Source organism: Alligator mississippiensis, chromosome 1 (assembly GCF_030867095.1).
Source record: "Alligator mississippiensis isolate rAllMis1 chromosome 1, rAllMis1, whole genome shotgun sequence".
NCBI lineage: Eukaryota > Metazoa > Chordata > Crocodylia > Alligatoridae > Alligator > Alligator mississippiensis.
This window is the reverse complement of record NC_081824.1, coordinates 291189523-291216337: the sequence shown is the minus strand read 5'-3', so window position 1 is coordinate 291216337 and position 26815 is coordinate 291189523. Positions and strand designations below refer to the sequence as shown.

Sequence of the window (26815 nt, the reverse complement as noted above, 5' to 3'; positions counted from 1 at the left end):
TTTTAAAACTGTGGCTTCCAAGGTTCTTTAAACTATGTTGAGCATAAATTTATTTTTTTCCTCAAATAGCTTGGTATTTCATGAGAGTAATTGATTGCATTTTTCAAGGTCAGAGTGAGAATGTTTCCATGATGTGCATTCAGTAAAAGAGGGCTCTCCAGATGTGACCTCCTATGACCTTCCCTGGTCTTTCACCCTGAAAATAAGGAAATAAGATTTTGTTCTCTGCTGCAGACAAAGTAAATGATTTCTTTCTTACTGTATGATAGTTGTGTTACAGAGACCTCAAGGGTCATTTAGTCCCATCCCCCATGCAAATGCAGGAACATTGCTCCTAAATCATCCCTAACCAAGGCATATCCAGTTTTCTCTTGAAAATCTCCAGTAAAGTAGATTCCTTAACTTCCCTAGGTGCACTGCTTACTGTTCTAACAGTAAAAAAAGCTTCTTCCTGGGCTGTCTCCAAAATCAGTTTTGCTTTAGTTTTAAACCATTGCTGCTTATCCTGCCCTCTGTGCCATGGGAGAACAGATATCCATCCTCTTCTTCCTGGTAGCCTTTCAGATATTTGAAAACTACTATCGTGTCTGTCCACTCCCTCCTCCTCCCCACCGCTGTCCCCTGCCTCTGTCCCTCAGTCTTCTTTTCTTCATTGCAAATGAGGGCCCTATTGGGAAGGTCTCAGGAGCTTGGATTGTCACCTAGTCTCTCCTCCTTTTTTGGTTCAGAGGGGAAGGAAGTGGTTTCAGCCCTTTTCTGCTAGTCCCATTTGCACTGGTATTTCTGCCTTGCACAGTGCCCTGAAGGAGAGGGAGCCATTGCAAAGACTTGACCAACTCCCTGTACATCTGTGCAACAGTGACTTAGCAGCAGCTGTTGTTTCTGCCCTGCACAGGCTCTTGGGATGTGGGTGTCCCGTGTGAAGGAGTTAGGGGCTCTTCTGCACCCAGGGGGGGCACGAGGAGGGAGAAGAGCATTCAGACTCATTAGGAGAAAGATGGAAGTGTTTTATGTCAAGTTCAAAGGCCTGCCCATCTTACCAGCTGATCAGTCTTATATGTTATGGCCCACCAGTTTCTGTAGCCAGTGGCACATCAGGGGAGAGGTGGCTAGCAGGTTCAGCTCTCTTTGACTTCCCATTCCAAACAAGACACCCATTTCTAGCTGGGCTGACTTGGAGTGCCTTCAGTGAAAGTCCAAAGCAAGGCTCAGACTCATGTTTCTGGAGCTCTAGCAAGACTCCTCAACATTTCTTTGCACATCTTTGTTGTTTGAGGCACATTGCATCATATTTAACTGAGGCACTACTCAACACTCATGCCCCAGCCCTTGAGTAGTGCCAGTTAAATATGATGTGATGAACCTCAGCCAACAAGCTAATGGGGGAAATGTGCAGTAATTGTTAGTGCTGAAAAGAGCTGTCAAATCTCTTCAGCAGACGGAAGTCTACCTTGAGGATGCACAAGAGGCAAAGGGTTCTTTGACTCTAACTCCTATTGCACAGGACAAGATTGTGATTTTTAAATGCTGTTTCAGTGCGGCTTTCTCATAGTGGTCATTTTGTCATGTGAGATTGGCCAGGTTAGAGTGCGGCATGGGGAAGTAAAGGTACTGTCTAGTATCCCACCTCTAGCAGAGCCATGTCTGAAGCTACCAGGCAAAAGGCCAAAATAGGTGTTCTTTTGGTATCTGAGTCGGGAATGGAAATGGTACAGCTGTGGGAGAGGACTCATCAATCTGTCATTTTGATGAGGGAGAAACACTGAGCCACGTGTACATATAAGGGAATCTTGGCTTAGGAGGAACAGAACTTACAAACTTTCACTGGACCATTAATAGATGTTTAAAACACATGTAGATCCAGGGGGTGCAGTGGTGCTGTCAACGTTGCCTCCCTTAATTTCTGCTCCACCCAAAGTTTAAAACCAAGTGCCTGACAGTGACAGCAGCATTTCTGTTCAGGTAGCAGTGAGGGAGTCCATTGATTACATGGCTCGTTATTATTTGTCGGATTCCTTCTAAACTCTTCATTCCCCAGATGTTAACAGCCCTCTCTGCCATTTAATGGTGTTAAAGTTTCTTCTGCAGTTCTGCTACCTTTTAGCTGCTTCTGGTAATGCAGCTCCTATTTCACAGCCCTGTAAATTGGCCTAAAACATTAAATCAGATGTGGAAACATTAACTCAGGTGTAGAAATAACTTTCAGTGAAATATTGGATGCCCTATCAAGACACTCAAGAAGGCTAGATTTTAGAATCATAGGGCTGGAAGGGACCCCGAAGGATCATTGGGTCCAGCCCCCTGCATGAGCAGGAAAGACATCTGGGGTCAGATGACCCCAGCCAGGTGACCGTCCAGTCTTCTCTTGAAGACCTCTAGGGTAGATGATTGCACCACCTCTGGGGGGAGCTTGTTCCATAGTCTGGATACCCTAGTTGTAAAGAAGTTTTTCCTAATGTTCAGCCTGAAACTATCTTCTGGGAGTTTGTGGCCATTGTTTCTAGTTTTCCCCCATGGTGCCCTGGCGAACAGTTGTTCATCATGCCCCTGAGGCACGCCTCTGATATAGCGGTAAGCCACAATCAGGTCCCCTCTCAGCCTTCTTTTCTTTAGGCTGAAGAGTCTGAGATCCCTCAGCCTCTCCTCATATGGCTTGCCATGCAAGTCCCTGATCATATGGGTGGCCCTTCTCTGGACCCTCTCGAGTTTTAGCACATCCTTGTTGAAGTATGGCACCCAGAACTGGACGCAGTACTCCACCTGTGGCTGCACCAATGTTGAGTAAAGTGGAAGAATCGTTTCTTTGGATTTACTGGAGATGCATCAATTGATGTATGCCAAAGTTTTATTGGCCCTGTGTTGCATTGCTGGCTCATATTCGTGCTGGGGTCTATTGTTACCTCCAGATAGATCCCTTTCATTTGTAGTACTGGTCAGGTTAGCGGTGCCCAGCCTTTAGGTGTGCTGGGGGTTCTTCCTTCCCAGATGCAACACTTTGCATTTCTCTACGTTGAACCTCATCTGGTTCTGTTCTGCCCAACGTGCCAGCCTGTCTAGGTCTGCTTGTATCTGCAGCCTATCTGCGGGTGTGTCCACACAACCTCATATCTTGGTGTTGTCCGTGAACTTGGCCAATGGGCTTTTCACCCATTTTGTTTTATGAATCTGAAAAATACGTATATTTAATTTCTTGTGACGATAGAACTAATGAAACAACATCTTTTGATAATTTTTTGATTAGTTGGTTGTGTTGTTTATATAGATAATGTATGATATAGCAAATTAATATATAGTTCAATAAAGTTACATGTTTTTGCTTAGCTCTTAAACTGAATAATATAGTCTTGGACCCCTAGCACATTAGTAAACCTTCTAGTATCTTTTTTAACTTGAGAAAAATGCATTGTGTTTATATGTGATGATGTACCACACCATCTGCACCCCTCTTCAAAATCCTAGATCCGCTCACGTGAGTTGCCCCAAAGTTTTTAAAAAAATAGTAGTTGTGATTCAGGTGATAAAACCAATCCTATGCTTCCAGTGTTTTTTGAGAGCTAGAACAGAGAACAACCTCAGGCATTTAGCTCACCTTGGCTTTAGTTGAGAATGGATAGGAGTGCTACCGCTTCCTTAAACTCTTCATACTGCTGTGATTAAGCTCAAAATTCTTTAAAAAAAATCAACCCTGGATGAGAAAAGGACTAGGATTACATGGTTTTATGCACAACAGCTTTATTCAGTTAGAAAGAAGATGCAGATTGAACTTCAACATGCAAGGCACTTTCTACCTCAGTAAATAAAACTAATGAAGTGGGTTCTGTTATACTGGCTAACGTCTAGTAAGGCACGATCTGTTGGCCTTGGAATCTATGAATACAAAAAAATCAGAGGTGCAAAAATTCATGTGGGTACTTTTCTTGGGACCCCTTTCACCAGAAAGATTCTTATTTCTGCTGAGGTACTTTGACTTACTACTTCCTATATAAATGAGCATTAGATCCTCTTTCCTGTTGCAATCTTGCCTTGTGCAACAGGGGCCAGAGGCAAGGAGCCCTTGCTGCTTTTGCATCCTCAAAAGAAGATGTAGAGTTCATGTTGCTGGAATATAGGAACTGCTCCCTCTATATGTCCTTTCACATCTTTGATGCCCAAAATCAGGTTGAGGGCATGGCCTTCCGCAAACCAAACGCACAAATGCGACAGCTGAGGTGGGGAGGGTTCTGTTGTACTCCGATGCAGAATTCCTCTTGAAGTTCCCCCCTGGAGCAATGCAGCTCAGTGCTAACCTAAGAGAGTGGTGTCTCAAGGGCACAGCTGAACTCATAACATTTATCCAGAAGTACAGTGTCCCTAGAGTGATAAATCTGCAGACTGGATTGCAAGGAAAATCAGTGGCACAACAAAAGGTAGTAATAGACTGCCACTTTTTGTAGCAGACGTCTCGTAGCTCTGTTGCAGGAGAGTATGACCAGCTTGAGCTGCTCGTGCTCTTCAGCCACCCTGGGAAGGTGCTTTAGCAGCTAAAGGGCCCCTCAAGCCCCCTGAGCACCTTCCTGGTTTTCCCTGCTTACAGAGACGCACCCCAGGGAATTTTGGGGTGCTTCTTCATAAGTGGGGAAGTTGGAGTTCCCCACTCACCCAGACCTATCCCCAGTGATCCCAGGGGCAAATCTGGGGGAGCAGGGAAAGCAATACTTTCCTTGTTTACTCAGACCCCTCCCTGGAGGTCTCAGGAGTGAGTCTGAGATCAGGGAAACGCTCTGCTTGCAGATGCACCCTCCATGTTGCACAGCAGTTTCCTGGTGCATATTAGCAAGTGAGGAGGAGGGAACAATACCTTGGACCTAACAGTAGCAGCATTTAGAGCTATGATGCTAATATGAGAGCAGCTCCATACTGTGTCCTGGGTCCCTTTCACTCTCACTTGGAAGGGGAACGTATTACAGCATAGCTGACTGTGCTCCGCAGAAGATGTATGTTTCTAGCTTGAAACTATAATGCTTCTTGATTGGGGTGGGCAATTCTTTGGGCTCAAGGGCATGTAGAGCGTTTTGATGAACTGTTGTGGGCTGGGTCAGCTGCTTCTCTGCCCCCTTCCCGTGCAACGACTCACCAAAACTTGCTTTGGGGCTGTGGGTGGGTGGGGAGCAGTGTTCAGGAGTGGGAGGGGCATGGGGCTGGAATGTGGGGCAGTGACAGCTCCGGGACCACTCCCCACATGCCCCTGTCCTCAGGGGGAGGGGATATGTGCATGTGTTTGTGGAGGTGGGGCTGCCTGGGCGCTAGGTCTTGAGAGCCTGCTGTGGTGCGGGGCCACTTCCAGCAGAGCTCACCCAGGCGCTGCAGTCCATGCTGTCTCTGATGCATTCCCCATGGGGCCAAGCTTCTCTCACTTGTGCTGGTGCCCGTGACCACAACCCAGCTAGGTAGCGCTCTGTTCCCCCTGCCTATAGTGGGGGCTCCTGATCTTGCTCCTGATCCTGTCCCTGCCATGCTGCACTGGGTGGATGGACAGGCAGCTCCTGCTCCAGTGCACAGGGCTCTGACTTCAGCTCCCAAGAGGATAGCCTGAAGCTGGAGCCCCGTGCACTGGGGTAGGAGCTGCCCAGCTGAAGCTGCTCACCCGCTTTTCTGGAACAGCACGGCATAGCAGGGGCAGGAGCAGCTTCCAGTGGGCTGTTCCCAGTTCAGCTGCAGCCAGCTGGGTGCTGCTTTGTGCCCCCTGCCTCCAGCAGCAGCTCCTCCTCCTGCTTCTGCCCCTGCCTCAGCTCAGTGCACCACACAGTGTCACTCCCAATGAGTATGCGGGGCTCCAGCTTCAGCTCTCAGCAGCTTTCCAATGGAAGATGACTGGGAGCTGGAGCTAGAGTCCCGTGTACTGGGGCAGGAGCCACTTGGTTGAAGCTGCTCACCTGGCATGGTGTGGCAGGGTGTGGTAGGTACAGGAGCTGCTGTTGAAGGTGGGGGATGTAGAGCAACATTTGCCTGTAGCTGCACAGGGATCAGCCCACTGGAAGCTGTGCATGCTGGCTGAAGCCAGGCTGTGGGCACTGGTGGGAGCCTGGCACAGGGTGCTCCAGCGCAAGTAGGCAGGGCTTGGCCCCATGTGGAGCACTGCAGGGGCAGCTGCTGGCTGGATCCAGTCACCTGGCGGGCCAGATTTGCCCATCCCTGTTCTTGAAAGTGGAGGAGCCTCTATGAGCACCTAGGTTTTAAACATGGGAAGACTCTTTACCTGCAGGACTCTCCATATCTGGAACGCACAAAGCTTCATTTTCCCTTTACAGTGTTTCAGGTCCCAGTCCTAGACCTGCTGAGTTGCACTGAGCCCTTTTAGTTGCGTGGTTCTCACAGAAGAGAACAGGCGGCAATGGATGAGGGTGGGAGATTGCTGGACAGAAGTCAGTTTATTACTTAAATTGCACATCTTTTAATTATTCTTTTAGAGTTACTGCAATTTGTCTTGACAACAGCTGCAAGGAAGAATGTGGCTGAAGGAAACATTTATGTGCCAGCCTTGTGTCAACCCCTTAGAAGGGTTTTTTTTGTGAAGTGCATGGGTAATGAGTTATTAGTGGCTGCACTTAGCACTTGTGATGCTGTATGAGAGCAGCTGCATCCTATGTCCTGGACTCCTTTTGCTCTCACCTAGAAGGGGCTTGTTTTCTGAGAAAGCATAGCAGAAGCTGGCAAGCATTATTTTAGGGCAACTGTGAATGTGCTGTTTTAGCTCTTTTGTGGACTGCCTCTGTTAGCTGTAGTTGGAGTACTTGGCACCACTGTACTGTTTATAGGTATAGATTATCTTCTAGGAATTCATTTTCTAAACAAAAGGTAATATAAGGCCTCATATTGTCATATCTCTTCCCTAATTTGAACATTTAGAAATGTTTTTTTTTCTTTTCCACAGAGTATGTAGTGGCATGTCATAAATTTGTAGAGGTGAATGCCTTGGGCCTAACTGTAGCGGCACTTAGCAGCTATGATGCGAATATGAGAGCAGCTGCATATTATGTCCTGGGCTCCTTTCGCTCTCACCTGGAAGGGGCTCATTTTCGAGAACAGAGACAGGTAAGACTGTTCACAGCTTAATTTAGCTGCAATATAGAAGCTGCATTGGTAGGCACAGGAGGCCATATTCAAAGGTAGTTTCTTACTCATCTGCTCAAAATTTTGATTGGTAGTTGGTGTGTGGGCATGTAGGTTTTCCAAGCCCTGACTCAGGATTACTATTATTATTAGTGCATCATTAAGGTGGTGATTTTTGCTTCTCGCACACCTCCACTGATCCTCAAGTCAGCAGTTCCTGACTACAGAAACATGTACTTATGTGTTTATTGAATTTATATGTAGGTTTTCAAAAAAAGCTTTTATTCTTCTTTCCATTATTTTCTTTTTTCTTTCACTGTTATGGCTATAATCAGTGTGCTGTAAGAAACAATTACCCATTTGAAATTCTTAGAACAGTCATTCCACTGGAAGTGGTGTTTGATTTGTTGCTTGTAAAATACAATTAAGTCTTATTTCCTACATAAGTTCTGCTCTATTGTCTAATAATGAGTAATACTGACACTCTTTTTTTTCTTGTTCTTATGCTGCAGTTGCTCTATCTTATGGATGTTGTACAAAATGGAATCCGACAACCAAACCTCAGGTTCACCTTCTCCTTGACCATCTACATTGCTCGAGTGGCACAGCAAATGCTGAAGCCAGGTATTGTGGATTACCTTGCATGTTTCGTGGTTTAACTTCTGCAGTTAAAGCAAAGAAAACAATGAGGCATGGAATGATATGGGAGGATCAAAGTGCGTTGCCAGATATAGCAATCTAGCAGATGCTCCTTAAAGTAATTTGGGGAGAACCTTCATCAAAGTCTTATTGCAGGGGTAGAATGTGTCAGGCTTTGTATGAAGTTCAAAACTGTCTGATTCATTGCAGAAATGAATATTTTTAATCTGGGAACTTTATATGGGAGTATGTTGGGTGAAACTGCCTGTTTTGTTGAGCAGGTCAAACTAGATGAAGTTACAGTTTCTACTGGCCTTAGAATCTATAAACCAATGAAAATCTTGGGTGTAACAGTGTATGTAGGTTCTTAGTCAAGAAAATAATCCATAATATGCACAACCCTCTTAGGATAGTTACACATTTAAATATGAATGTGTCCAGATGAAAATGTGGCCATAATATAGAAGTGCAATAACACTGGTCCGTGGAGAGGTGGCAAATCAAGTGAAGCAGGCAAAAATATATGAAACTGCTTTCCTTATAATTTTCTGTTTCATTAGTTCCTCTTGTTGCCATTGGGGTGTTTTCTGATCCAGAGAGAGAGAAGAGGTAGTTTATAGTATTGAATGGGACTGGATGAGGTAGTCATTATTGTAGTGTGGTTCATGCAGTGGGATATACTGGAGAACCTCACCCCTAAATAATATATGTATCAAGTTATATAATGTGATAGGATTTCCTAGTATATCAGCAATGTGTTTCTTTGGTACCGATATTTTTTTCCTGAAAGTTATAAATTACCTTGAAGTTGTCCATTATTCTGCATTTGTTTTTCCTGTTACTTTGTTTATCATCCTGTTCTTTTTCATAAGATCCCTGTCCCATCTGGGAATACTACTGAGGGATTTGCTTTTAACTCTGTTGTAGATTTTTTCTTCTTGAATAAAGAAGGGTAACTTGGATATATTGAGAGGTATCCAGAGTTAAATGTTCACATAAGTGTATGCTCATTGTATTTTTTGTCTTAAGGGAAAATGAGGACTGATCAGCAATACATTTGCTCTTACAGTAAACAATGTATATGTTCCACAAAGCAAATTTCTGACACCTAGTGAAACAGTAAAAAACAGTGCAGACCTATCATTGTGATTTCTTTTTTTTTAATGTGTACACTAATTACACCTGTCAACAATAACCGATCACATTTGTTCACAGAGCAGCACATGTACCCAAAGATAAATACATTTCTTCTGTCACACCAGTATTTGGACTTGAAGAAAGTACCAGGCTTTTATCAGTTTTTCTACAGCTTTGATTTCGAGGTAATGCAAGTTCCATGGGGGTTTTTATATATACATATCTATTTTGATCTGAAATATTTGTTATTTATAACTTCTATTGCAATAGTGTTTAGGGGGCCAGCAAAGGACCAGCTCCCCATTGTGCAAGGTGCTGTATAAACAGAATGACTGAGTGGTCCTTGAGCTAAAGAAGTTTAACCTAGTTATTAAATCTGCATTCAGTTAAAATGTTAGAAACTTTCAGCATCTGATCGTATTGGCACCTTCAGGTCATTCCTGAGGAATATTCTCTGTGGATGACTATATTTTACAGTGGTGAAGAATTAAGGGCCATTCAGGAAAAAGTTCTTGTATGTTATACTGCCATGTGATCGTGCATATACATTCACCCACATGTTTTACTTTGAAATTGCCAATAATGGTAACTTTTCTTTCCAGCACAAAACAGAACGCGAGTGGATTCTTAGACTGCTTGGAGAAGGACTGCGGGATAAGCACTGCTATCAGCTGTATGACTACCAAAGGATTTTCCATGTCATACTGTCATTTTTTAACAGTCCCCTGTGTGATGAAACTTCTGAGGTAATTGGAAAAAAAAAGTTTGATTCCATACAAAGTGTAAAGCACTGTAGACCTTCTTCTTTCCCTACTTCTCTAAATCTGCCCTCATTCAACTGTATGGGAAAAAAAATCTATACTTGCATTTAGTGGAAGACAATGCAGGTACACTGACTTAATGGAGCTACATCATTTTTTACCAGCTGTGACAGTATAGCTCTCTAGGCCCGTATACAAACAGAAGCTTATGTTCAAAATTGTAATTTTTGGGTTGATTCACAAGGCAGTGTGCCAGTTTTGCCATACCCTAAGCAGCAATGAAAATAAGTTCAACGTCTTAATACTCAAAGCTTTTATTAATTATAGCTGAAATGCAGCTAATTTGTCACCTTGTTAGAAACAAAAATTGCCATCCTGTAGACTTCTGAGTGTACCCTTCCTCCCTGATGCAGAGCAACCGCTGAAAACACTCTTAAGTACCTTAATTTCCCTCATATAATTCTTGGGGCACATATAGAGAGACCAGCTGACACTGAACTAATGCACCAATTTTATAGGTCAGCAGTTTCAAAATGTAGTGTGGTCAGTCTAATTCAATAATTTTCAACCAGGGTGCTCTGGAGTATACAACACAAGGGTATCACTATTAGAGGTGCAAAACAACAATAGTATTAAAGCCATTCTGCCCTCTTGTGGTCTGAGTTCTTTGCAACAGAAGAATTGCTCTATTTTTTTTCTTTTGTAGTCAAAAAGCAAGGGACAATTAAGAGCTGGCATTTTCCTAGGGGTGCCTTGAGCCTACTGAGTGTGCATTGAGTCTAAGAAAGTTGAGAATCACTGGTCTAATTCCTTCCTTAAATGTCCTTATCTTCCCACACAGGCATTGCTTCTTAACCATGAATCTAATTTATACATATAAAAACAATAACAATTATATGTAGAGAGCACATACCCATTTGTCTATTGTATTGTGTTGTTACAACTGTTACCTACTACTTTTACCTTTTGTGATTCAATCCCGGGAACCATTTTTCTTTATATTTAAGAGAGTTTTATATACTTTTATATTGACTTATTTGTTTATGGTTAGGTATTTGAATACTTGTCTGTTTGCTAGTCCTCAGCTGTTTGTTTGTTTGGTTTTTCTTGGTAAAGTAACTCACAAAAGAGTTGAGTCAAATTGGTAATCCAAAAATTGGTAGAGGAATATCACAGTTGATAGAAATTATTTTATTTTTTTACTATTATTGCTATAACCCTTCAGTGATGAAACTACAAAACTTAAAGCATTGTGCCTCACAATTTCTGTGTGACTGAGGCAAGTATTTTTATAGACATTTCTTAGTTGAGGGAAATGCTGGACTTAAGTAGCTTGTCTGCGAGTATGTGGCAAAGTCAAACATAAACTTTAGTCTCCTGACTTTCAATCCTGTGCATCAAGTTTTAACATACTTGTTATCTAGAGCTGTCTTCAGCAAAATACAGAGTGCTGTTGACTCTTGTACCTTGGGGTAGGAATGTTTTTCTGTACATTGCTAGATTGGGGCCAGTATCTGTGCAGTGTATTATCAGAATGAAGATGCATTGAGTGGTATCCAGGGCACCTCTACACGTGCCTGGCACCTGCTCTGACACATAATTGGAGCTTGTTGGAGCAGAGTCGATTATCGAGTTGAACGAGCTTTAGTTAAAGTGCCCCCACTGCCGTTTTGAAGTTCAGGGTGCTGAATACATGAGATGCCGTGGGTGCTTAAATTAAAGTGCCACCCCCAACTCTTATTAAAGCGCCACCTCAACCCCATCCTGGAGCACATGTAAAGATGCCCCAGGTGAAGAGAGGCATGGGGCAGTTTGAACATTTCTCCCTGTTCCTGCTGTAAATCTCTGTTATGAATCATGTTTCCATTTGAATGAAAATGTAGTAACTAATTTGAAACAAGGAGCTTGCTAATTATATCATCCCTAAATGTTATAACAGCAAACTAGACTATGTTTATATTCTAATTTAGGGAAAAATAAGTTTTGTCTTTTTCTTTCAGAATCACATTCTGGAGATACTGCAGAATGCTGCTTATATCACAAAAGCTGCCTATGAACTGATAAGAGACCACAGCCTTCTCACCTGGATATTGGGTATCCTTGAGAAAAAGTATGTCAAAGAGGAATGTTGGTTTAATTAGAAGCAATTATAGTATGTATAAAAAAGGAGTATTTGTGCAATTGCAAATAATGTTAAGGTATTATTCGCCCATCACTGTGTTTATGGGTGACTTACCCAGAGATCTCCAATTAACGCTTACAACAGTTTTGCATGAGTGTTGTCCTCTTGGTGAAATAACTTGTTGACCCCTAAAATGTTTCCAAATATTATTAAAATACTTATGGGTTGTGCATTAAGCTTCCTACAGAGATAGTATGATGACATCACATTAGGCTGGTACTCTAGCTTCTCATTTCTAAAACACTTAATTCAAATTTTGCCTTAGGCCCCCAAATCTGCAGGGACCTTGGCGTCACTCTGATTTGATCCAGTATCCTGAACTGACTGTGGTATCTCTCGCATAATGCACACGCTCTTCTGCCCAGGTTATACCTACTATATGCACAGTAGGAGTTGGGATCATCATGCTTAAACCAGACTGAATACATTCCCAGCCTGTACCTCTAGAGTGAAACTACCCAGTGTAAACTTAGTAGGGTTTTCAAGAGCTCACTAAGGCACAACTTTAGCACACTTCTTTTTCTGCTAGTTTGAAAGAGGAGGCCTAGATTTGGCTTGGTGTGCCCAGCACTCATTTTGTGATTAGATTTATGCAGAACATTTCCTCTTTTTTGTGAGATGTGGCGAGTGATCATTTTTCTTTTTGTTAGGATAATGAATTATTCTTGGCTACTGGTACTATACTACTAGGCAAATGTTATAATTAAGTAAGCCTTAGCATCATCAAAAATCCTTAGTCTAAACTATAAGAGAAATTCTTATCTTAAAAAATAATTGGTCTAAAAGAAGTAGTGGCAATACTTGCAAACATTGTCTTGTTTGCAATTCTCTCAATTAGTTATTCATGTTTAATAAAAGAAGAGTAAAGAGTTTGCTAATTCCATGTGTGAGCCTTTACCAGAATACTCCCTCAGTTTCCCATAGAGATCAGGTTTATGTTAGATGGTATCCACTAGATTCTGGGCACTCTCCATATACGGGAGAAGCCTGGTCACTCAGGACTGGTAGCCTGGCACCACGTGGGTATATTCCTGTGCTGCATAAAACACAGTGAATCCAGGACCTGTTTGCCTGGATCTCACTGCAGGTTCAGAGTCCCAAATGTTAACATCTATGGCTCCTGTAGGGGATGGGTTGGTTGTATCATGACAAGCTCAGCTTCTGCCTTCCATAAAGGCATTTTTGTTTGTCTGTCTTTCAGGTTTTTGGAAAACAAGGTGCTAACCAGTGTCATCTCCTTAGTCCACACACTATGGGTAACAAATTTAGGAGACAAAGGAAGGATGATGTCAACTGAAACTCCAAACGAAAAAGAGCTACAGGCCCAGAAGATCCAAAAGTTTCTTCCTCTTCAGCTTATAAATGAATTTCTGTATGTTCTGATTGTGCTAGTTAAACACATTCGGTAAGCACCTTCTAATCAAGTTTGCAGGTCTTTGTGAAGATTACATTTCTGTTCAACCTGAAATATACCAAGGCCAGCATAAACTCTGTGTCTGATGAATTCAACTCTTTCCTCTCAGCTTTTAAGCCCAGATAAATGAGCCCTAATGGGAGATTTGGCTTTTAAATATATTAGTCATGGAGTGTTGTTGCCCCATTGTGACGAATACATTTTATTTTTCTCTTCACGCTGAGTTTTGAAGAGTCATCCAAAATAAACGTTGTTAGATAAAACACCAGAGCATTTCATATATCATCACATGCTGTCTTCCTTTTATACTTGCCTTTTAAAAGCTTCAGAGCAGAAAGTCTTGTGGATTTTTTTTGCCTGTTTCTTCAACTAATGGAGAGAAGCACCAGGATGCTGAAATTAGGCCTCCCTTGCCTCCTGAGACACTAAACTTAAAATTCAGAGACTGAATAAAATGTTAACCACCCTTTTGGCTTTTCTTTTTCTCAAGTAATAAACATTAAGAAACATTCCCTTTTTAATTTCCTTTTTTTCTTTTTCTACATAGGACCAACTTAGATTTAGCCAATCTGACTCAGTTTTTCAGTACATTCAGCTCTGTGCTTGGATACCGTGCTACCATTATTGAGGCCTTCAGAAAAATGAACAGATTTACTGTGAATGAGAGCATCCTTTCAAACAAAGATATCCTTATGCTCTTACATAAGTGGAGCATCATTGAAAAGAACCTGCAGCTCCAAGATGATGTGCAAATGGTTATTCAAAAGCATCAAGTCAAAGAGTTGCTTAGTAAGTATTAAATAATTTGTTTTATAAGTTGTTTAAACAAGGAGGACTTTGGGGAGACTTCAGGAATCCAGCTTTCCAAAGGAATCAACTTTTAAAATAAACCAATATAAATGATGTATCGAACAGGTTTTAAACAATTAATTTTTATATCTTCAAATGAAAACAGACGCATATTTTTAATCAGGATGCTTTGCCAACCACTTGCCATAGTAAAAATAAGCATTTAAAGTATTTTGTTGGCATTAAATGCACTAAATGTGATGGTCCTAGATAGCACGGATAACTTCATTGACAGCCCGTTTATTGACTGTACGCTCCATTACTGAATATAAGGCTTGCAACAGCAATATCTGATTGTGGACCCCGTCAGTTGGATTAATGAAATTCTAACCTGAACAGATTTTGGCAAGGTAGGCCAGTCATGAAAGTTGTTCCATTTCATGAGTCAACTACTTGATAGATTTATTTCAGACATCTTGGGTCTGAATCAATAATGTCACTATTAAATTATCTTTACAGTATTAGAAAGACACAAATCCCAAAACTGGAGTTTTTCGTCTGTTTGTTTTTAAAGTGGGGTATTTAGAGAATTACAAATAGTTGGGTTATGTATTTATTAAAAAAGTTATTATCACTTCATTTTTTAAGATGCACTACCAGTTAAAGATTTTCCAAAATGCATGAAATATAACAATATACTTTATCAGAAACAAAGCTAGCCCACACACTTCCATGACTGAGAACAGTACCTAAATATACATTTCCTGCCACCAAAGCCTTGAATTTTTCCGGGAGTTCATGGCACTCTAGAAATGGAATTAGGTGACAGAAATGAAATATTAGTTTTATTTCATTGATTATGAAATATTAGTCTTATTTCTTATTCATTGATGCCTCCTCTACACATTACAGGTATTGCAAAATTAACTGGTAAATTGTGCAGTTACCTAGAGACCAGCTACACATGCATAGTAGCTTTTCACACAATAAAAAGCTCCAACCAGCTATAAAGTTGGTCCTTAAAAGTGTGTACTAACCTTATAGATGTTGCTATTGAGCTTTAATTTGCATGCGTAGCAGGGTCTCCCCTGCTGCTGGGAGTCCTGTCAGCTGACAGAACTCCCAGCCGCGGGGATGCACTATGCCCAGCGAAAACCCCCTGAGGCATAGGGATTGTGGCAGCCACAGTCCCCTTGGCACAGGGGGTTTCACACACCCTTGTAGCAGGGGGATTGCCTCTGTGGTTGAGAGCCCCTCAACTGGCATGTGGTGGGAGTCCCTGCTGCGGGAGCCAGCTTCTCGCCAGTGCAGGAGGAGCCCAGAACCGGGTTCCCCTTGCACCGGCAATACGGTGTGAATGGGACCTAATACACAATACCACAATCATGCATTAGATTCCATCATGCCTTCACCCGTACAGGGGGGGCGGGGGGCACCCTGTAAGATACAAAAAGCAATCAATAGCAAAAAAGTGAAAAGCAAATTCAGACGTTTTGCAGATTTTGTTTCATTTTAATTTATCTGAATTGTTACTAACACACAAAGAATTTGCAGTGGGTTAAATTTTCCTTTTTTATTAAGATAGTGTAACATTCATGCAAAATGGTGAATATACCAAAAATGGCTGTATTATAGTTTTTACAGGTTTTGGTATATATTATCAGAGTACGTACAAAATAATAAAGCATTATCAAGTTTTAAAAGCTATATAGAGATTTCTTTTAGAACTTTTGTAAGATTTCTGAATGTTTGTCTATATCGTAACAATTTTAATGTAGTAAATCAGTGGTGCCACTTGTTACTATGTTACTATTTACCTTTTTGGTAATTAAAGAGCTGCGATTATTCCCTAGCAAATTGCATTAAATGACAGTCGCAAAAATTTGCACTCGGAGAAGAGGATTTCTCTCTCTTTTTCCACCCCATGCAATTGTTGTTATACTTCCTTTTTTTTCATTTTCCAGAACTGAAATGGGTTCAAGTCTACTTGCAGAAGTGTAACATGATTGAAACTTCTGATGATTTTCCAAAGATTTATCAAAAATAGAATGCCTCTTACTGCCCTGTTTATGTAATAAGATCGGTTATTTGGCAGTATTGCAAAGCTTCCCTGTCCTGGCAACACCCCTAACATTAAACTGTAAGAGACTTTTCTGTGAGGTCTCAAAATAATCACCAGTAACGCTGCATTTTGTGGGCCTGCTTCTCTGCCCAGTGAAATCCAGAGGGAGAACATATTTCCACTGATGAAGTTAGCTTTGGTCCAGGGCTTTGTGAAGGCTTTGTATCTGTTGAAGTTAGAGGATTCCATTCAGCAAGGTGCATTTACTCTGTCATCTTTCCTGGATCTATGATTAACACATGTTGGCATCTCCCAGCTTCATTGCTTAATAGTGTCAAAAGAGATTTGGAAGACTTGACATTTTTTTTCCCTTACAGAAAATATTAAAGAAAAGAACAAAGCCCAAGTTCCATTTCGGTCTTCATCTCGCCGTGTTCGGAAAAAGAACGAATTAGAAAGAGAGGAAGAAAGTGACTCAGAGCGGAAATTCTCCAACTTAGAGAAATGCAGAGACCATTTGACTTCCATATTAATCCAGTGGGAGCCAGTTCTTCCAACCCGGTCTACTAAACTTCCAGAGGAGCCCCTGGAGTCTTCTGCTCCTGAGAATGAAACTGCCAGCCTTACACATGAAATTGCTTATATAGTAACCAGATGGCTAGTGAAGTGTATGGTGGATCATAGCCTCAAGAAGCCAAATGTGTTTCTGATTCTCGAGTGGCTAAAAACCAGGATTTTGCCACACCCTGTAGTAGTGAAGAAGATGCTTAGGGATGCCACACTGCGTAGTGATATCTTTAGGCTTTACAGCAGAATCAGTGAAGCCAGTGAAGGGATGTCATCCCATCTTAAAGATTCTTGTTTGTTTAGCACAATCATGCTTCAGCTTCTGGATGCTCAGGGCCTGACAAACAGCAGTTTTCATGAGCCTGTGAAAATGCTGTGCCTAGGAGCAGTGAATGAGGAGGACGAGATCAAAAAAGGTAATGTCTTTTTTTTTACACTGGGTAATGAGGCAGAGGATAATGCATAATGGCTGTTATGCAGTTAAATTACTTTCATTCATCAAGGCTTGACCTTTGGATCATTGTCACTTCAGAAGGATAAACTATTCCCTAGAAAATATCAGCCCATTGACTGTTATAATAAGTATGTTCTATACCAGGGGTGCTTAGACCCTGGCCCCAGGCCAGATCCAGTCCATGGAGTTATGTCATTCAGCCTGTGGGGCTTCTTAAGGTCCGAAAACTTGGCAGTGGGAAAGTGGTAGTAGCTAATTGCTGCTCCCCTGCTGCCAAATTTCTGGATCCATGGGGAGTCCCATAGGATGGATAGCATGGCCCCAGACCCTAGATTGGGCATGTGGGGCCTGATCCAGCCACAAATTGGAGCTCTACTACACAAAGAATATTTGATACAACAGGCCCCTTCTCCTCCCCCCCCCCCCCAAAAAAAAAAACAACAACAAAACCCAACCCAAAAAACCCCCAAAACAAAAACAACTTCTTATGGGGCTAAGTTTGATTGGATAAAGAATACAAGTTGCTGTGTGTAAGTTGCACTATACATGCCTGCTCCTGTGCTGACTGTTTTGCTGTATATTAGCAAAAGCTTAGAAGCTAACTAAAAAGAGGATTCTTTTTTAGAGATGTAGAGTTGGGATGTTAGGAAGCTTTTGTTTCTAAAATACAGTTTTGGAACAACATCAGTGTTTTCATATTTTTTCATATTGCTCTGTGAAATAAAAGAACATCTATTTTTATTCTTTTTCTTTTTTTCTGTTTTCTGTAGGAGTCTGTGTATTCCTGGCTTCTGTTTACATTGGGGACATTTGGCTTGGAGCTGAGGAACCAGATACATTAATAACCCATGTCAAATTGATCTGCGGTAGTACAGATGGTAAATTAAATGCTGATGACAGGAAACACCACAAAAAAGCAGATGAATCCATTGTGTCACTTTGCAAAGAACTTAATTCAGCTGTGCTGGGACATTAATTCTCTGTAATGACTCTTAATCTTAAATGTCAGATGCTTACATCATCATTGCTGGTAACGCTGAAATCTTCTTGGAGATGCACTATGTACAAATTTAAATTATTTTTCAGTGAAAAACAAAAATTGACTATGAAGCGCAAGTTCTGAAAGAGACTTAAAAGAATTCTGTGCAAAATGAACCTTGCATTGAAAAATTCAAGCAGGATTTGTTCAGATATGGACAGTGCGGGACCCTGAAACTTCTGTGTCGGTTATATTACAGACATTATTTTACTTTCTAAAATAGAGGGGGAGAGGAGGAAAGACTGATTACTGTAGTGCCTCAGAACTCCAGTTCAATCCCTCATCTAGTTCAGGTCCGTCAAATTGTGTGCGTCCGTCAGGTGTGTCAAATTGAGGAGTGAAAAGCAATTACTGTCTCTTACCAGAATCCAAAGTTAACGCAAAGAATAAGTGTTTATATGATTAGTCATTACGATTTAGTATTCATTCCAAATGGCAGCTACTCCTTATGGAATATAAAGTCCAAGCCAGCATAAGGAAATGCAACAAACTATGGAACCATGACATTCTGCATCTTTCGAAAATGAAATTACTTTTTAAAAGCTGTATAAAGTTCTGGTTTTGTTGTTTGCCAGAGAACGCAAGTCTTGGCTGCTGTAACAAAGAGGGCAAGCCTATCTTCTCCCATAATGGAATAGGTGAACAATGACTTGTGTTCTTATCTGTGCCGTACCCTACCCTATGCTTTTCCTGCTCTGGGGTGAGTATCCTTCCATCACATCCAACTCCTACAGCAGAGTGAAAGGGAAAATGAACTTGGATCTCTTGTGTGGAGGTAACTAGCATCATGGTCTTTCTGACAGCTGTGACCCTTTCTGATAACCTGACCCTTCTGCCTGCTTTCTCAGTAAAACTACAATGGTTTGGTACTGTTCATACATGTGAAATTGAAGAGGATGCTCTCCTTTTCAGCTGAAGACCAAAAATATTAAACTGGCCTAAGGAAGGAGCAAAATAATTGTCCCTGTGTGATTACATAAGTTTTTCATTGTATATGTTCCATGAAATCTAATAAATATTTCTTGAACAAGACATCAGAGGGCAGTTTGACACACCATTTCAGATGCAGAGCCTTGCAGGTGCTGTATTTGAAATTTTACAATCTAAACCAGGATTCTTAAATTTATTCTCAAATATGTGCTCTGCATTGGCACTTTGTACAGATTTCATACTGGAAGTACATTTATAAACATGGTGTTACAGTCTATGTGAATATATTTTGGAGTAAAACTCATAGTTTTTATTTGCAGTTTCATAGATTTTATTTGAATCAGTCTATTTGAAATATGATTTAAAAAACTACAGAACAAGTTTGTAATTAAAATTATGTGATTAAACAAAGAACCCATCAATAAGCCATACTTGATATATGATTGAGACCTAAGACTTAACACCACTTAGAATATTCCCTGATATGTCATTTTAAAGTGGTCAATGCATCTTTTTTCTTAAAAAAAGAAAATTGACTGCCACCTTATTGCCCAAGGCTAGAATCTGAAAGCAGAGTGGTGTGACATAACATTAGCCATGGCTAGAAATTATGAGCAGATATAATTCCTCAGCCTTTACAGGCCACTAACATCCTGCTGTTGCTTATGCTTATGCAAAGGCGGAATGAAGAAGAAAGGCAGGCTGTCATCTCCTTCATTCAAGTGGAAAGGAAAATATTAATGACAAATAAGGGAAAGCAATAGGGTTCAACTGTCTTAAAAGGTTGTTATACACAATGGTGAATTTAGGAAAGACTTGGTTGTAGAAAAAGATGTGATTGACAGCACCAAAAAAGGTATATTTTTGAAGGATTATGTGGAGTGTTGAAGAGTACTTTTTTCATTCGGGTGTTTCAGTCCCTGTTTAGTGACTTCCCTTTTTTAGCTTACCACGTAGTTTCAAGTGACGGCAACAACAAGGCTTCTACATGGATGCATTTGAACTGGAGTCATGATGGAGAAAAAGACCTAGGGGGTCTGGTTTGTTTTAATGATCAGAAACAATTGTATACGTGGGCTTATAATGAGGCACCTACTGAATTTACGATTTCACATTTTTCATGGACACTGCGAATTGGGATGGTCCCCACGAAAAAATATGGGGATTGTGAAAAAGCACAAAATGAGCAGCAAGGTGGGGTGGGAAGAGCTTCAAAAACTGAAAAAGTGGAAAGCCCTGGCATCCTGAAGTGATGGGGGAGAGATTTTCGTGGCAAAGTGCAGTGGCTCCCTCACACCTCTGGCTGAGGGGCCCCAGAAATCCCACCCCTCCCTGGAGAGATCTTCTGGGGCTCCTCAACTAATCTGTGGTGTGGGGGGCCTGCTGCCCTCCACTACAAAAATGGCACCCAGCGCTGCACTTGGACCACAAAATTTGGGGCAGCTGATCTGAATTTGGCAGGTCCCTAGTTATAATCTTAAACTGGAAGGGCTTCCAGCCTAGAAGAATCAGTCTTGAGGAATATTGTCAGCACTGCCTCATGAGTTTCATGTGGGCATACTACAGTGACACACGCATTAAAGAGTATCCGTACACACTGATAAAATGGATTGATCACGCTTGCTGGTTACGTACATTGGTTTGAACCCTTTGATTGAAAGGTGCTATAGAGGTTCAAAGTAATAGTAGGTGACCAGTTCTGAAACTTTATTGTCCTTCCCTTTGTCTTGGAGCCTGTTTTCCTGTGTAATGTTTACAGGCTATTGGCAATACACACTGATCTGTACATTATTGGAAGGCCAGAGTAATTCCATCGAAATCAGCCCCCAAGGTGTCATCCTTACACTCTGGTTTTGCTGATTAAGTTAGGTATTCAGAAATGCCCAGCCATCCATCACTTTTTCCCCCCTGTTTTTTACTGTTTGCTGTAATTTCCAGACTTACCATTACTGAAACAGAAGGCTGGGCAGAGTTGCAATTTGCTGTCTAACTAATTTAGATTATATTAATTCAAATTGATTAATTATAAACTAATTAGCCTATAAGGAGCAACTCTTGCCCTGCCATCTGCCTAACTTCAGATTAACGTGGCTAACTACTTCTCTCTGCTCATTATTGAAACCTTCCAGGAGCAGGGAAATGTATTTGCATACATTTCTTTTATTTCTCTCTTATAAAAGCAAGAGTTTACAATAGCATTAAAGAGAAGAAGAAAACTAATTTAAGCAGATGACAAGTTAAAATTATTGGAGTGTGTCATAGGACAGGCATGCAATTGACATGGGTTGATCAGCGGGAAGTATGCAAATCTGCATTAGGGAATGTTTAAAAATAAGGATTGGTCTCTTACTGCCTCAGTGAGCTGCAATCTGTTCCATTAATGTGATAATTAGGTTCTTTTAAAAATGCAGATGAATTGGTGGAGGAGATCTTCAAAAGTTCCAATGACCTTTTGAACTAGAATGATTGTCTTTATTACTGTCAACATGGTAAACATGCTTTAAAAAAAACTAGACAGGTAGGCATTTAATTAAACATTTTGTTTTAAAAAAAATACTTTTTCTTAATAAAGACATAGCAGCAGCAGAGTCCATAGGAAAAGTGAATGCAATAAATGTGCCCAAGAAAATGAGTCTTCATTTTCAAACCAAGGAACCGCAATGTTTAGAATAAAAAAAGAAAAGTTACAAAGTTTGGTCCTGGTCCTGCAATGAGAAACATGTGCATGATCTGCCATTGAAGCCACTGGGATGCTGCCTGCGTGCAGAGGTCAGCCAGTCCATGCAGCTTGCTATCTAGAGTCTAGGCCTCTTTAATGATCTCTTTCTCACAGCTCACAAGAGGATCATTGCCGTCATTGAAAAGACTCCCTAATTTTATATGGGTTTGCAGAGGTCTCAGACGTACATGGAAGTTTCCATTGTGTATGAGTAATGCCAAAAAGCAATTGGTGTTTCTCAGGACTGGAAATGGTGGTTCCACAGCAAGGAGTGGCAACTGGCTGGATCCAATCTGGACCATTGGATCCAGTCTGCAAACTGGAAGGCGGGCCTTCAGCAATGTTCGACAACACCAGGAGCTTCATCCATGCGTAGCCAGGCAGCAGGGAGAAGTGACAGTGGCTAGGTCCTAGCGCTGGCCCACCTCAGACCCAAGCCAGGTCATTCCAACCTGCCGACACAAAAATGGTTTCCGGCTGTCCTATCACAGGGCTGGAGCACTGTAGTTACATGGAAGACCTGCTTGAAGCTTCAACAAAATAAACAATTCAGGGCTGCTTGGATAGCTGGTTCTAGGAGGATGATTTTGTCTTTTTTGGGAGGCATTTAGATGGGAGACTTCCAAAAGAACCTCGTAGGCTGCTCTTGGTCTCAGTGCTGAAGTTTGCAGTGTCTAGTGGCAGTACTATTCCCACAGCTTGTGACTCCTGGCTAATCATAGAGCAAAGGTTTAGTTATCTAGACAAAGATACTGACTGGAGGGATTGGTGACTCCAAGACACCCATAAATGGTTATGGTTGGAAATGTCATGAGAAGGCAAACAGTTATTCTTCCCCACAGTTTAGTTTTTCAAAGGGGAGGGGTGAGGTTGCATTTTTGTATGTTTTATACTACCTTTAAGTGTTTGTAGATTGGGCTTCTGTGTGATATTGGGGTTCTTTTTAAGTAGATTTTAAAACATTTTATTTCCTCTCTCTTGATTTCAATACCACAATGAACAGCTTTAAACAGAATGTGGAAAGAAGGCAAATATCTTCAGTGGATGTGCATGATATAGACAAACATTCAGAAATCTTACAAAAGTTCTAAAAGACATTTCTATATAGCTTTTAAAACCTGATAATGCTTTATTATTTTGTATGTACTCTGATAATATATACCAAAACCTGTAAAAACTATAATACAGCCATTTTTGTGAATCGTGTTGCATTTTACCTAATAAAAGAAGACCAGCAAGAGGAAGAGCAATAACACATTTCAGAAATCCCCTTGAACTGTATGGCAGGGGTGTCAAACTCTCCACTGCCCTCGGCTGGATCCAGACTTGGATGCAGCAGGAGAGCAAGCAGTGCTATCATCTACACAGCTGTCACTGACTCCCCTGCTGCTGAAAGCCATCCCCACAGGCCCTGTAGCCCTAAATTCTGTAACAGATCCCACCTTCTGCCCCCAAATTCCTGGGCCGATGAGGAGCCTTGAGGGCCGAATAAGAAAACTGATGCATTGATCTTTATTTGTCACTAACAAAAACATCAAGGATAAAATTATCATCCTGCTGAAGAAAAATGGGAGTTTTGCCACTTCCTTAAACATGGCCAGGATTCCCCCCCAAGTTTTTTTTTAATACACCATCTAGGAACACTGCCAAGACAGCACTTGTCAAATTAGCACATTTCAGAAAGAGGGGAAGACTGATGCCACCATCTCCATGGCCCACCTGAAGACTTATGTGGTTTGACAGTTCCCTGCTAACAATCTGCCTTGAATTTCCAGTCTTCTTTTTTAAACTGGGTCTGTGACTCTGTCTCACTCAAGATCCTTAAAGTCATTTCTGGGCCAACCAGTGATAACAGTCACCTTGCTTTTAAAAAAGGAAGCTGCAGCACTGTCTTTCCAGAAGTTAATCATGAGACTTGCTTTGAAAAACGTATATATTAATGGTTTTGATTTTTTTTAACTCTTCTGCCCACCCACTACTGTTGGCTTTGAATTTTTTTTTTTAACACTCCTGCCCACCCACCTGGAGTGTGTGCGTGCATGTGTGTTGCCCATAGTCTGAAAGATAATGCATAAGATTATTCTGGCCTTCATTGGAGGAGCTCTTATTAACTGTCTCATGGTGTGGAGCATCCAGCTTCCCTCGAGATCCTGACATTCCAATTACCATATTTCACAGTGTATAAATTGAGTTTTGAAGTCAAATTTTAAGCTCTTAAAATTCAACCTTGACTTATACACCATGCCCTGTGAGCAGTGCTGCCTTGGACCCCCTTGGGAGCTCCCTGGGAGCTCGGGTAGCATACAGCTCACTGGCAGCCCGCCCACCCAGCTGGTCCCAGAAGGTGCCACTGTGGCAAAGGGAAGGACTGCCCCCTCCAGCCCCTGCTCGACCTGCAGGTAGCTTACCCACTGGCCCTGTGGCAGTCAGGATGGCTCTGCAACAGGAAGGATTGGGCCCCTTGCCACTTCTGCTTGAAAGCAGGCTCTTGCAGCCAGCAGGACATCTGGTGCTGCCCAGGAAAGGGCTGGCTTGCCCCATGTGCAGTGTGGGGTATCATGCAGGGGTGGAAGGAGGCTATGTATGTCAGGCAGGGCCAGCCTTCCCCTCAGCCCATCACCCCGTGCTGCACCAGGGGCAAGCCAGCCCCTTCCTGGGCAGCGCCAGGTGTCCTGCTGGCCGCAGGAGCCTGCTGAAGTCAGAAGTGGCGAGGGGCCTGATTCTGCTTTTGGCAGGGTATCCCTGCATGCCCCGCAGCTGGGGGGTGAGTTGGGGGGCAGTCCTTCCCTCTGTGATAGTGGCACCCCCCCAGGGCCAGCCAGGTGGGCTGCCAGTTCCCAAGCTCCTAGGGGCTCAATTCAACTTCCCAGGAGCCTGCCAGCACACCACCTTTCCTACCAGCTCACCTGGGCTTCCAGCGCCGTGCACACTGAGGCAGGGTCAACTTACACAACAGAGTTACAAAAATTCTAACTTTTTTGTACAGAAATATGTGTTTGACTTACACACTGTGTCGACCTATACACAGAAAATATGGTAAAGGTGTGTTTTCACTCTCTTCCACAAAGAAATCTGCACCCCCGTATCAGTTCTGCTCTCCTCAGCCTCCTCTCTGTTTCCCCACAGTATTTAAGATCTTCATTCTGTGTCCCAGGCCTAGAAGAAGGTTTTCAACAGGGTCATCTTTCGCCTCTCAAGCCTAGTGGCAGGGGTAGCTGCTGCTCAAATGCATTTTTACCTATTTGTCTTGTTTTCATGGATGGGAGAAGGAGAAGCAGACTGACCCATGATTCACGGGAGGGTCAAAGGGAGTGATGCCACCCTGACCTTTTCCTTCCTACTGTTTTTCCCTCCTCTTCTCTATCTAGGCATGTCTCAGGCACCTGATGAAGATGGACAGCTTGGCTTACCTCTTGCAGCTGATCCAATTGGTTTCTCTTTCTCCAAAAGGTAGGAAAGTGGGGATAGCAACTGATGAGGGGAGGGTTCTCCCAAATAGTTGTGAAGTTCAGCAGAAGGCTTGAATTCCCATTGTTCTTACAAGACTGACTCCACTGCCTGCTAAAATCTTCAACTTGTGAAGAATCACAAGGGTTGCCAACATGGTGTTGACACTACCCTCTCTTTTTCACTCTGTAGTGATAGACTAAAACTCAATTTTGCTTTAATAGCCATAGCAATCAGATACAAATTCCTAGTTGCCATGCAGAATTTTATTATTTCATAGATTTTCATAGATTTCATAGACATTAGGGCTGGAAGGGACCTCGGAAGATCATCGAGTCCAGCCCCCCGCCCAAAGGGCAGGACGTCAGCTGGGGTCATAGGATCCCAGCAAGATAAGCATCCAGTTTCATCTTGAAGGTGTTCAATGTAGGCGCTTGAACCACCTCTGGTGGCAGGCTGTTCCAGACCTTGGGGGCTTGGACAGTAAAGAAATTCTCCCTTATGTCCAGCCTGAAACGATCTTGTAGCAGTATAGTATTTAGTATTTTCCTTATAATTACTTCAGAATTAAAACAGAAGTTAAATAAACTAGTAGGACACCAGGACAACATTTGAGTATAAAGATAAGCACAACCCACTGTTTTACAGGATGTGAGGTCTAATTTCATGTTTCTATATGATCTTGTGGAGGAAGTCATCATGGTCTCAGCCCTGCCACAGATTTATCTGCCATGTGACTGAAAGCAGAAGCTAGCCTTGGTATTTTTTAAAGTAATTTTACAATGGTCATTGTTCTCAAGATCTAAGGTGGCTTTAAACTTCTTAGAATCAGGCAGTTTAGCTGGGTGTCTAGCTTTATAAGTCTCATTTAGGCCTAACGCCTATTCCAGGGAAAATCCTGGAAAAATTCATTAAGGAGTCTATGTGCAATAGAGTTGCAGAAGGTAAGATTCTGAATGACAGCCAATATGGCTTCATCATGGGCAGGTCTTGTCTTACCAACCTCATCTCCTTTTATGAGCAGGTGACTTACCACCTGGATAAGAGAGAGGAGGTTCACATTATATACCTAGACTTCCAAACAGCTTTCGATCTGGTATCCCATGATATTCTCATGAGAAAATTGGAAGACTGTGGGCTTGACTGCGAGATAGTCAGGTGAGTAGGAGACTGGCTGCAGGGCAGGACCCAGAGAGTTCTAATAAATGGATCTGTCTCATCTTGGCGGGAAGTGGCCAGTGGTGTCCTGCAGGGGTTGGTGCTTGGTCCAGAGCTATTCAACATCTCCATCAATGATTTGGATGTGGGGGTGAAGAGCTCACTGGCCAAGTTCATGGATGACACCAAGTTATGGGGAAGCGTGGTCATGCTTGAAGATAGGCTGCAGATACAGGCGGACCTAGATAGGCTTGCAAGTTGGACTGACCGGAACCAGATGAAGTCCAACGTTGAGAAATATAAAGTGCTCCACCTGGGGATGAACAATCCCCTGCAAACCTACAGGCTTGTCAAAGCCAACATGACCAGCACTAGGAATGAAAGGGACCTGGGGGTAATAACTGATCATAGTATGAACATGAGCTGGC

The 26815-nt window shown here is 42.1% G+C and overlaps 2 protein-coding genes across 3 annotated transcripts in view; one reads left to right on the top strand and one right to left on the bottom strand.

Annotated features, from left to right (window-relative positions):
• The window catches only part of URB1 (URB1 ribosome biogenesis homolog), a 73200-nt gene extending 50217 nt beyond the window's left edge, over positions 1 to 22983 (top strand). For both annotated transcript variants that reach the window (XM_059720684.1, XM_019476055.2), the window contains 9 exons: positions 6911 to 7071; positions 7602 to 7713; positions 8944 to 9050; positions 9468 to 9611; positions 11627 to 11736; positions 13010 to 13213; positions 13770 to 14011; positions 16451 to 17056; positions 17865 to 22983. In XM_059720684.1, the coding sequence (XP_059576667.1) occupies positions 6911 to 7071; positions 7602 to 7713; positions 8944 to 9050; positions 9468 to 9611; positions 11627 to 11736; positions 13010 to 13213; positions 13770 to 14011; positions 16451 to 17056; positions 17865 to 18070 (1892 nt within the window). In that variant the 3' untranslated portion in view covers positions 18071 to 22983. The remainder of the gene's footprint in view (positions 1 to 6910; positions 7072 to 7601; positions 7714 to 8943; positions 9051 to 9467; positions 9612 to 11626; positions 11737 to 13009; positions 13214 to 13769; positions 14012 to 16450; positions 17057 to 17864) is intronic.
• MRAP (melanocortin 2 receptor accessory protein) overlaps positions 1 to 26815 on the bottom strand; it is a 58434-nt gene that overhangs the window by 5759 nt on the left and 25860 nt on the right. The gene's annotated exons all lie outside the window — the stretch shown is intronic.